This window comes from Amblyomma maculatum, chromosome 5 (assembly GCF_055883805.1).
Source record: "Amblyomma maculatum isolate TAMU_Amacu chromosome 5, ASM5588380v1, whole genome shotgun sequence".
Classification (NCBI taxonomy): domain Eukaryota; kingdom Metazoa; phylum Arthropoda; class Arachnida; order Ixodida; family Ixodidae; genus Amblyomma; species Amblyomma maculatum.
Window position 1 is genome coordinate 108,903,819 of NC_139348.1, and position 12,388 is coordinate 108,916,206.

Sequence of the window (12,388 nt, forward strand, 5' to 3'; positions counted from 1 at the left end):
TGCCTGATAGAATAGTAAACATGCAGTAAACCTCTGCTTTTCTTTTACATATTAACATTTGAGTATGAAATAATCATTTCGTTTGTTCAGCTGAAATACTTGGTGTCAACCAAAGTTTTATTTAACTTGTTTGTTTGCATTACATGGTTACATGCTCCCATGGCAACTTCAACTGTGACGTCACGAAAGGGGCGGCCTTCAACATGGCTGATAGATTAATGCGAGCGGCGCAGTGAGGCAGTGATCATCTTTGCGTGGTGTTGTAAGAGCGCAAGGCCCTGGTTAATTGAGTGTGTTGAACTCCGGGCTCAAACCTGGAGCCGCCACACCCCGAAAAAGTGAGCATCCAGATTTCATCCCAAATTGCGTGCGCAGTATCCGGGTGTGAGCGCATGCCGTTGCTACCGCCGCGCTGTTTTTTCCTGGTACACCGTATCTGTGGCGATCAATCCTCATGTAGCTGTAGTTGTAGCCCGGTCACCGACGCCTGCTGCTGACTGCGTAGCGATTACAACTGCCCCGTGACCTCTTTTTAAGGTCGGGCTTTTGTCATAACGCGCTCAGTGACCGGCGCGAGCATTGCAGGTATCTGCAGCCGTGAGTGAACGCTTTTTTCGCGGAAGGTATTTGTTGTCGACGGTGGGGTGTGCATTCATATCCGCCGAGGGTTGCAGAACCCGCATCGCAGCAGCGCTGGAATTTTTAGTGGCAGACGCATTGTTCTTTCTAATCAATATACCTGACAGTTTACGCTGCGTGTCACGTCAGGGTGAGCTGCTGAGCGGAACTGTCATGCCGCCTACGTTGACGTGCCAGTCGCGTAATTGAAACGAAACTAATTGTATACTTCTCTCGAGACCGTTTCTAGCCGCGGTAAATTACAATATTGGCAGTTCTGCACGCTCCAACCGGTACTAAAGAATGTTTGAAAGGGTTGAAACATTGCTCCCCAGACTGAATGCTTTTGCTGAATGGTGTTGCGTTACGTAGGCCGGAACCGAATTCATATGCTGATAGTTTCAGCGGTCTGCGGTTCATTGACACGCATCGTAATGTCAGAGCACAACTTTGCAATTTTTCTCGTAACTTCGCCTCGTAACATATGCTAGGATTTAACCAAATTATCGGGTAAGTGACTTCGAAATATAGGCATAAATGTCACTTTATGAAACGAGATGAAGGATTTGGTTGTTGTCCGGCGAAAGCTAGACCAGACCGTCAAATTATAGCAACAACAGGCTGAGTAATAATGAAGCATATTCGCTACTCTTCTGGGGCACAAATTGATTCTCTTGTGCAACGCCCAGTTGTCATTCGCGTTCATTTCTGTGCCGGATGCGGAGGCTTTGGACGAGCTGACTCGTACGGCATATCATGTTTAGCTCGCTCGCTGGACCATTCTTTGGGGCGCTGTTGCGTCAGTTACTTTGAAGGATGCTGCGATGTAGTTATAGAAACACTGCACTTGCACAAAACAAAGGAATTGACATAACAGTCATCCGACTTATCTCTATAGGACAAGTTTGATTGCTGCATAGCCCTGCTTGGCATAGTCTTTACCCCAGCAACGATAACGCTCATAGCAGGTAGAGTAGCTGTTCCATCAACTCTGTGCGAATAGGTCCTTATCGAAAGTTGTTTCAACACTATTAATACAGCAGCTGTTCTGAAAATAGTGTATATTTAGGAGCTTTCCATCACTTAATGAACAGAGAGTCATCTGAAAACTCATTCTGTATTACAGTAATGATTCTCATTTTTCATCTATCATGCAGATGTCTGCACCCCAAGTCCCCTACCCCCACCAAGCACCCTACCCTCCTCCACAGCCAGCGTTCCCCCAGATGCCCTACGATCCCCCACCACCATACAACCCACACGCCGGCAACGACGGCTACCCACAGCCGGGGTGGATATCGACACCACAGGCTCCTCAGCAGCCACCGCAGTCACAGCAACCAGAAGCTACAGTGTTCAACCCGGCGGCTCAAGTAATCACACTCTATCCTTCTGTGGCTTGACAACGCGAGGCCAATGTAGTACCTGTGCATATTGGCATCGTGCAGCAGTGTGTTATTGCACTTCTGGTGCTCTGAAAGTTTTTGATAGTGAAGAGACTGGGAAAATGCTGTTTGAGTTCAAAAGGGTGCCCGGCATAATACTTGAGATGTTACTAGTTCAGCAGCTGTTAGTCTCCAGAATAGTCTTGATGCATGGTACCATAGCTGTTGGGCTAGCACTTAAGCAGAGTCATTCTGGAAGGGTCTAAGGATGAAGTTAAGGGTGGGTGATGTAGAGGATAGTTTTATTGCCCTAGTTGAAGTGTGCTGCATGAAGCAGTAACTGAAATATTTGTTATTCAGGGGTAGAAGTGCTGCTGCATTCTACTCAAAACTGCTTTCCCTACTCCTTCCCACTCCAGAGTACTCCAAAACTTCCCCAAACCAACTGTCCAAATGTCTTACTGTCAAATTTAACAGAACATAGGTTTTTGCAGCACATTGGATCATTGTATCACCTAGAGAAATTGTGATCCAATACAATTGAAGTGACCACGGCCGGTGGCGTGTTATGAATGCGCATCCATGCTGTGGGGGTCGCCATAGTTGAAATGATAGTAAAGATGGAACACATCTCGTGCTGGTCCTAATCAAGAAATTTTTGTAAACTAGACGAGCTCAAAGAGCATGATAACATAAATATTAAGCGAAAGCCTTTATAGGCTCATGAGTGTTCGTCCATGTGAATCTCTCAAAGAAGTGTGACACTTCTTCGTGAGACTTCAGTGGGTTCTGTTTACCTATAACGCTGTCAGTGAAGAACTTTAGTTAGTGATAGATAGTGACCGATAATAATAGTTAGTGGTAGATGTGGTGATGATGATGATGATGATGACGTCATCATGACATCACATCCAGTCATGTCTAATAACCGAAACTGATGTCATCATGACATGACATCACATCTGGTCATAACATGTCCAGCCATGATCAATGACTTCACGAGACGATTCACGCACATACGAAGCTGACCCCAACGGATGTCTGATCCAGGCGTCTGTGCTGCACATTTCATTTGGCGCTTCCTCCAACGCTGCACCATACAGCGTACAGAAGCAGCTGCATTAAAGCAGAAATCAGCAGTGTTTCCAATTGGTTTACAGGGAAAAAAAGGAGCAGTGTCTCTTGCACTTCTCCGATGACACCTGAACCGCTCCGAAAGGGAAGGCAGGAAGGTGGAAGTGAAAGAAGAGAGAAAGAGGTACCCTAATGGAGTGCTACGGACCTCCACGCAATAGAGGTTTTCGCCTCATCGCATTTTAGTGGTCCGAAGTGCCCCCTAGAATTTTCTGTTTGAAAGTAAACTTAAAATGAACCACTGCAGATTGGAGGGATCTATTTACGATAAAACGATCTGTGTACTTTACATAACACCTCCACACAACCTTTTGAATCGCTGATGCCGAGAGCAGTGAGATAAACAATCACCAAAAGCTACTGCTATCTGTAGGAAACATGTCTGGCTGCAAAGAACTACACAAGTTGTTCTAATTCTTCTGCTGTGAAAACATTGAGCCTCTTTGTAAATAACAAGCGTGTTAAGCCTGCATTAGACAAAAGCATACATAAAGCTTTATGGGTTAATTCACCGAAGGTGCCATTTTTTAGAAACCTTCTCAAAGGTGATAAAAAGCTGTACAGGAACTGTTTAAATTGAAGTTCCAGTGTCGCTCAGGCAAAAATATGAGGAGCTAGTGACCAAAAGCAGTGAAGTAAAGAAACTGAAGGGGGAAAAGGCTACCCTTCCGTAAGACCTGACCTCCCTAAATGTGCTACTGACCAGTGCCCAGGAATTTATCAGTGCAGGCAGATATGCATAAGATAGTGGAAATGTGCTGCTCATTGATGTGAACTCCGATCGTGTGGCAATGCTTTAGCGCACCTTGGAATTCCATCATCGGCAGGAGCCTGACTATACTTATTGCGGGGCAAAGGACTCTCCTATATACCTCTATCTAAACCAGTCCTGTGCCAGGCTCACCCATCCGATCTCTGACATCTTCCTGATGTCATCCTCCTGTCTAACTTTCTGCCGCCATCCGCTACGCTTTTCTTCCCTACGAATCCAGTCTGTTGCCCGCAGCAACCGTCTGTTATCTTGCCTTCACATTACATGCCCTGTCCAACATTTGAATCTATCAAGTCAAAATAGGTAAAAGGTTTTAGTCAAACTTGGTGTTCAGTTATGAAGTGTTGTAAGCAAGCATTTCCTTGTTCCAAATTATTGCTCAGGTCAGCTGTGTAATTTTAGAACATTTATTTCATTTGAACGTACTGCAGCCCCTGCGTAGGCCATCACAGTGGCTAGTGGATGTGTACAAAACAATGAAGATAAAATCAAAACACTGAGACGGCAGCAAAAAGTAAAGCAACTGTACATGTTTTGATTGTCTGCCTTGTCCTGTCAACAATGCATGCCTAGTCAGGAAAGCATTGAACCTTAAATGAAATTGGATGAAATCGAGTAGAAAATTGCAATCACTAAAGGCATTTGACCTTAAGAAACATGTTCCAAAACATAATATAATGCTCCAAATCTTTTTATTGCTCCAAAGCTGCTCCGGGGTGGCATTACTACGGCTACCTGAGCTGCTCCAAAATGTTCGAGCCTGCTGCCACCCCTGCAGTACAAGTTTTGTATAGTAACAAGGTCATTCAGGGGTGCCACAGTGCTCTTCAAATGTAATAAGTCAGCAAGGCAGCGAATACCTGTGTCTACATGATGCTCACATTTTCTCGCTTGTCATTTTCATGATAGGAAAGAGGTATAGACTCCATGATGCTGGATGCAGTTTTTGTCTTTTGAGTCGATTTTTTATCATCGTTTCTGGAGTGTGAAGACCTCACAGCATGCTTGGCGACTGCCTGCGAAACACACAAAGTGGTCAAGGAAGGCGCCTTTTAAAAGCACTTTGTCATGATGAAGTCCATGTGGAATACCCACAGTGACTGTGCATTGCTCAATTTTCTCCCGTGCAGGGCTATGTCAAGCAAGGGTCTACTTACGTGCCCACAGTTCAGCCTGGGCTTGTACCACCAGCTGGCTATTACCCGTCGGGAGGTCAGCCAGCACCAGGGGGCTACTACAATGCAACCACACAACCCATGCCCGGTGGTTATTACCCCGGACAACCGGCACCACCCCCAGGGACTGCTCAGGGGTACTATGGTGCAACAGGCTACCCAGGGGGCAACACAGTGTGAGTCGCCATTTGCATTTCATTGTGCCTGGATGTAAAATTGCAGGTCGTTCTAATCGAGAGTGTGTTCATGGTCACAGTTCGATGAAATTAGCAAAAAGCTCTGAAACTTGCAGATGGTATTTACTTCTCACTCTGGAAAGATTGCTTCTACCAAGCTTAAACAATAGGAAGGAAATAAAATGCTATTTTGATTTCACACCTTGTTCTAGTGCCATTTCCTGGTAGAAACAAGTGCACTGTGACGAGTACGATCTTTATTGCGTGCAGAGCAAGATGGATGACTGCCTTACATGGCTGCAGCATCACCTGGTGAATTATGGAAAGTACACTAGAATGTATTTTCTTTACTCTCTTTACCCCAGAGTTGGCACGTTGTACAGGTGAAGAAAGTTTGAAAAATGCACATTACGACTGATTAAGAGTCTGTTTGTGAATGAAAACCAACTCGTGTGGTGTGTAGTAGGGAACTTGTTAAGGAGGGAGGATGGTAGTCACTATTAGTATCAGCCATGGTAACTTGCATTAAGAGAGGCAGGTAAGTGCAGTTACCTTTAGTTTGAGGTAAAATGCCATTTGCAGCCTGCTTTAACCTGCGGCTGTTGAAATATTGCAGAGGTTGAATTAAATCTAGTATGACGTACGAAGACACCAGTTTGATGTAGATTATTTTAATAGGTGGTAGCAGGGGTGCAAAAGCTGCGCCAATTGCGCCATTTTGATACAGCTGCATATTTCTGCACCATGTGCAAAATATGTTAAATTTGCACCAAAATGCGCCGACTAGCCGCAAAAGTTTTCCATACTCAGAGACAACTTTCTGCGACTGTGATATGGCCAGTCGCGACGTTTCAGACACTCTAGCAGGTGTAACTGGCCTTTGATTTTATTCTGAGATGGCACCACACCGTTCTAACGCTTACATGTACTTTCCTCTCTAGCATTCATGTGCTTCCTCCACTCATTGACTACGCTGAACCATTGGAGTTTGAGGATGCTTCACCGCACGGATCACAGTTTGTGCGGTGAAGCATCCGCCTAATCAAAGGGGTCGTTTGTAACGAACCACCATTGCTATACCATTGCTACTACATTGCACTGCGAAAAGGGCCATGGTAGTACTTCTCATTTTGGAGAAATACTTTAACGCTTTGTTTTAAGCGCCGCATGCTTTTAATGGATCTACCTCTAGATTTTGTGTGTGGTTTTTGGAAGTTTTCTGTATTTTGTTCGGCCATTCAAGTGCAGCAAGGTTGTGTTTATGCTGTCTCGTCGATTTACTTACTTTCTCGTCATCAGATAGTGTAGGAGATGCATCAAATATGGCTTCTGTCAGTGATAATATAACTTGAGGTGGTACATGTGAATTTTTTTTTTTTTTTGTTAATTTGGCCGTCGGTATGTCTGGAAACGAGCAGCAGCCTTAGGTATTATTATCCATAACACTGCAGTGCAGCCCAAGATTGCTGAAATTGACGTTTACGGCTGCCGCAACATCAGAATACAGTCTAGCCCGGTTATAACGAAGTCGGCGGGAATTGGAAATTGCTTTGCTATGTCCACTATTTCGTTGTATCTGGACTATGAAAAAAAAAAGGCAAATTTGAGTAAATTGTTTCATAGTCAAACCTCGATATAATGAACATGCATATAACAAATTATTGAATATATCGAACTCTTCCAAATTATTTTTGTCAAACACATGTATTTTTAGCTTCTATAGCGAACGCGGTTCGGCATAAAACGGATATAACGAACTTTGCAATGCCAAGCGCTACCTCACTTTAGTAGCAGGAGGCAGGCTTTGTTGCACTACAAGTGTGTTATGCGAAGCAGCAATTGTTTCGGACTACCTCGCAATGCCGCCACATCGGCATTGAGAGTTGACAGCCGAAGAAATCGTTCGCATCTCAAAATCGCCGACAGCGCCGCTTCAGCAGCGGCGGCATCGGCATGATCGAATGTTGCTTTTGCCATTTTGCGTCTTATGCGTTTTAATGTTAGCAGCGGCGTGGCTGTCGTAGCGTTCTGTGGAGGCTGCTTCGGTGGTCGTGTCGAGTGTAGCGCGCGGGTGTGCGTAGTGCTGTGATGGCAGTGAACGTGACAAAAAGAGCTAAAGACCAAGCTTGAGATAATTCAGCGTGTGGAGAATGGCGAAAAGAAGTGCATTCTTGCGGACTTATTTGGCATCCCAAAGAGCGCTTTGAATACCATTCTGAAGAACAAAGCAGTGATCAAGGCACAAGCACAAGAGACCACACTGGAGCGTCTTCGGCCCCTGCGTTCAGCGACGTGGAGAAGGCGCTCTACAAATGGTTTTTGGATGTCAGAGCTCGAAACATACCGGTGTCGGGACCGATGCTTCAACATAAAGTGAAAAACTTTGCCTGTAAAACTTCGTCGCCAGCTCCGGACGGCTGCAAAGGTTCAAGACATGCTATGACATCGTAGGCAAAACGATCTTTGGCAAAAGTGAGACGGTTAACTGCGAGAGCATCGAAACGTGATTGGAAGAGGAGTGGCCGCAAATCCTTGCAAACCATCAGCCCAAGGACATCTTTAATGCGAACGAAACGGGCCTATTTTGGCAGATGCTACCCAGGCATACCCTTGGCGCGCGTGGAGAGCCGTGCCATGGTGGGAAGCAAGGAAAAGCCCGGATCACTGTTTTGCCGCCAACATGGACGGCATTGTGACGCTGCTACACTTCGTCATCAGGATGTTTAAAACCCCGAGATGCATGAAAGGGGGTCGCATACTCCCTGTAGAGTATGCTTGCAACAAGAAATATTGGATGACTTGTGAACTTTTCGAGAAGTAGCTACATGCTTGTGACTGCGAGCTTGTGCGCGAGGGTCACAAAGCGTGTGTCCTCGTTGATAACTGTACCACACGTAACACAGATGCCGCACTCAGTAACATTGAAGTTCGCTTTCTTCCGCCTAACTCTGCAGCCAAGCTGCAGCCTTTAGATCAGGGCAGCGTCAGGGCCTTCAAGGCAGTTTACAAGAGAAGACCGATTCACACTCTTCTCGTGAAGCTTCGTATGAAGCAGGACTTGAAGATCGACTTGCTGGTAGCAATCCGGATGCTTAAAGCAGCATGGGACAGCGTGAAAGGCGAAACGATTGCCAACTGCTTTCGGCACGCAGGTTTTGTTCCAGCAGAGGCCCGTGCATCAAGTGACAATGGTGACGATCCTGACGAAGCAGAGCTCCGCGAGCCCGATGAGGCCTGGAACGATTTTTATCATCTTGTTATCCCACAACAATAACTGTAGAAGACTTTTTAGGTGGCGACCACATCGCAGAGACCACGGCTGTACTGACAGACGTCGAAATCGCTGCGGAAGTCTCTGAACACAAGAAAGCAGGCCGCGATAACGCAGTTCTCTGCGCTTAAATAAATGGACATGACCCAAGTAAGCACCTTCGGAGTTGCTGTGTCTTCTCTGATTGAATTTTGCTGCTCTTGCATGTATTTTCTACGAAATTTATTATTACGAAATATGTATATAGCGAACTGTTTTTAGATTTTTCAACTGTTCGTTATAACGAGGTTTCACTGTATCAGGAAAGGCGAACAATGACTGAAATCTCGGCTGCTACCCCTTACACAGGTCACGTGAATTGCATCGATACTGAGTGAAGATATTCATTGCTTTACGACGTCCTTGTCCTTACCAGACATGCTTTTGACCAAACTAAGTATATCTCACACCCACGTTGGTGTAGCAGCACCTTTGACAATCGTGCGAAATAATTTTTGATCTAGTCATTTCCATATTTAAAGGTTCACAGCGCAAGAGGAATAACTGGTGATAATGAATACTGTGTAGCTTGCTTTTTAGATCTGGACAGCCTAAGAGGAATGGCCAGCAAGGAAGAAAAACTGGGGACAAGCGCTGTCCCAAGGCAATTGCATCATGCGTTATGAATAAAAGCCCATTCAGGCATAGTGCTTTATTTGGTACAATAAGAAACGGTACTTGATTTTCTCCATTCAGAGGGTAGTACTATGCTTTGTGTAGGTCGTCATGTGAACCAGAAACAGTGTCTGCACAACATCAGGTACACATTGACTGTTGCAGTGTTTGGAGCACACCGAAAAGTCATTCTGAATGCCTAAACATGTGCTTGGCCAACTGTTGTAGCATTTCTGTGCAGCTACTATGCAAGCGAGACAAGATTTTGCTCGGGGTGGTAGCCTGCGTAGTAGTACTTTCACACTAAAATATGAACTGTGAAGTGAGTGAAGCGAAATTGAAACTGGAAGCCAAACTGGTGTCCATTCAGTCCACTTTGAAGGGCTGTCCTTTAGAAGAGAGCAACTTGCAATAACTTTACGCTCAGGTTTTGGATGTGCCATCTGGTACAAGTGGACACCCCATGACGTCACGCACTATGAGCCGGCTGAGTACAACAACCTATCAGTAATGTCACAACTCTGGTTTTAGAACTAAACATGCACTTGCGTACTTGTCTAAATAACGGTTACGTCATTTAACTTGTGCTGTTTGTTTAATGCCGATCGTACACCCTTCTATGAGCAAAGCGCATTGTATGACTATTCTTTCACTGATGAGTGGCGAACTTTTGGCATTGTATTCTTTTGTATGACATGGCATTGCCTTGTTCTTTCGATTATAGCTTTGTTTTCATGATGAAGTGTGTGGGATGTGTTATCTTTTGGCAGGTCCACTTTTGTAATTTTTGTACAGGAAATAGAAATTGCAGCAAACAGTACTTCAGCCATTGACAGTATTGCTGAAAAAAATACAATTTCAAACGAACACCAATAGGTGTGTGCTAAATTTTGAAAATAAAAAAACTCCAACCCCTTCACACAGTCGATTCAGATAGACATAAACCGCGACAGGCTGTGAAGGATGATGGGTTTATGAGGTATAATGACCTGACCTGCCATGCCATAGGGAGGGCTCCAGATAGTTTAGATTGCCTGGTGCTTTTTTACCATATGAGTTGCCGCTGCGGCCGGGATCGAACCAGGGCCCCTGGCTTGGTGTTCAAGCAGTCTAACCACTGAGTGACCCTGGTAGGGTAGCCAGCTGCTTTCTCTGAGGGGTAGCCTCTACAAAACAGCACTCTTTTCTGCTCTTTGCAGTGTTGTCCGTGAGCAGACCCAGGATTCAAGTCGCATGGACGATTTGGCCAAATGCTGCCTGGGCACCTGCTGCCTCACGTGGTTCTGCTGCTGGCTGACAGACTAGCCATCACTGGACTTGCCAAGAGATAAGCCGACAGCGGAGGAGGAGGAGCAGGAGTGGCTTGACTGCGACAACCAGCTTCAGCGACAGAGTCTCTGCGGCATTTGTGCCATCCACGCATGCCATCACCACCACCACCATTACCTTTGGCCGTCTTCTAAGAGCAAATGCACCTGCATCCACCACCTGTGCTAATTTTTAGGGGAGGGGATCAGTTTATGGCAGTTTATATAAATTGTACGTCCAACGCAGCAAGTATTAGACTGAAAATTGTGCTCAGAGGAGCCTACTTGGTTGTATTATATTATCCTCAGATTATGTCCTCTAGGCACCAACAAATAATGTATGTATACGAGAGAGCTTGTTTATATATTTTGTTATGGCATATACACATTTAGACTTTCCTGGAAGACTCTTAACCTCTTTGGAGTCTTAACCTCCTTGCAGACCCACGTTTTGCCCGGTGGCAAGGGTGTCTCACTTGTTTGTGTTCTGTTATCAATGCCAGTATTACTTTTTACAGCATAAGGTCATCTTAAATTGATAGAGCTGAAACAAACAAGGCGTTGAAGCTTAAGAAAGTGGCATAACTTCTAGCTTCCGCAGTCTAGTTCTTTTTTCTTTATAGCCATTTGCTAGTAAAATGTTCACACAAAGTTGCCCTTGGCAAAAAGTGGGATGTTAATGCTGCTACAGTTTTTGTTGATGTTTGTAAGATTTTATGATGCATATAATGAACCTCTGGATGAATTCTGCCCCATTCCATGCATGCAGTGTAGTACCGTGATAGAACGTCCTCCCTGTCTCGCCCCTTAATATGCTGCTCACAGGTGTTTTAAGCACTTGGTTAGATATATCATAAGTGTTGGCTTAGGCTATACTGAGATAGACCTTTGGTATGTCACGGGCACCGGTGACATGCCTCAGGTTTTCATTAAGAGTAGTTTGAATGATCTCTCACAAGGTTGAGATGAAAAGTGAATGGAGTTGAGACGAATTGTTGAGTTGATTTAGAGCACAGTGGGTTTGGCGTTTTTGAATTACTTTTTGAAGGTTGTTTGGAGGACTGTTTTCTGTGTTATCACCATAAAAAGTAACTAAGCATGTCGAACCTTAGATTTTAAGAAAAAGTTTGAGATTTTATGCATTCTTTCAACTTTGGTACTAAACAGAATATTTATCTTACTGCTCATAAGTGGAGATGCTAACTAGCATATCTGGAAACTAATTAGGAATATGTTAGCACTTAAGTGGGTTATCTAAATGCCCTTGCATATAAACCGAAAGCACGAGAATCTTAATACAATGTGCAGATAGATCTGTGTGCTGCAAAAGGCTGGAGTCTGCAATTTGCTTTCAAAACACTTCAGAGAACAGCAGTTTCATTACGCAAGTTTGCCTACTTGTGAGCATTAGAAATTAAGTGCTAAAGACTGTAAGCTTAACATTTTGCCGGATTTTCGGTCAAGGAGTCCACTGCATGGAAATCTGTGTATAAGTTTGCAGTCTGCTGTTCTCATGCCAAGAGCAAACTGGTGGAACCGAATTGTGACCTGCAAGTGGAATTTTAAGCAGTGCGACGCACAAGTACAATGTTGTTATTTGAAAATTGCGAGGCGATTCTGTGTTCATCGTATGCCACAGGGAACAATAAACATGTTTCTTGCATGCACGAATGTCTCTTGTTTTACAGGCCACCTCATGGGCAGCTTGGCACAACTGTCAACAACAAGCAGTGCTTGAATAGCTGTTTTTATTTACAGTGGAACCCCAATTATTTGTATCCCGATTATGGGACAAACTTCACTTTACGACAAATTGACATGGGCCCGGTGAACCTGCCATGGGGATATGTATTAAAAACGGCAATTATGAGACAAAAAATTATGCACGTCTCGTAG

The 12,388-nt window shown here is 44.6% G+C and overlaps 1 protein-coding gene across 4 annotated transcripts; it reads left to right on the forward strand.

Annotated features, from left to right (window-relative positions):
• Positions 1-187: 187 nt before the first annotated feature.
• On the forward strand, positions 188-12,159 carry LOC146189201 (uncharacterized). Of its 4 annotated transcripts, none has more exons than XM_084604086.1 (4): positions 188-338; positions 1,776-1,991; positions 5,040-5,260; positions 10,385-12,159. In XM_084604086.1, exons 2-4 carry the CDS (start codon positions 1,776-1,778, stop codon positions 10,488-10,490), a joined length of 543 nt encoding a protein of 180 aa, XP_084460212.1. In that variant the 5' UTR covers positions 188-338; the 3' UTR covers positions 10,491-12,159. The 4 variants fall into 4 exon arrangements, with proteins under 4 accessions (XP_084460212.1, XP_084460213.1, XP_084460214.1 ...); XM_084604087.1 differs by lacking the exon at positions 188-338 and adding an exon at positions 448-597; XM_084604088.1 differs by lacking the exon at positions 188-338 and adding an exon at positions 453-585.
• The last annotated feature ends 229 nt before the right edge of the window (positions 12,160-12,388 follow it).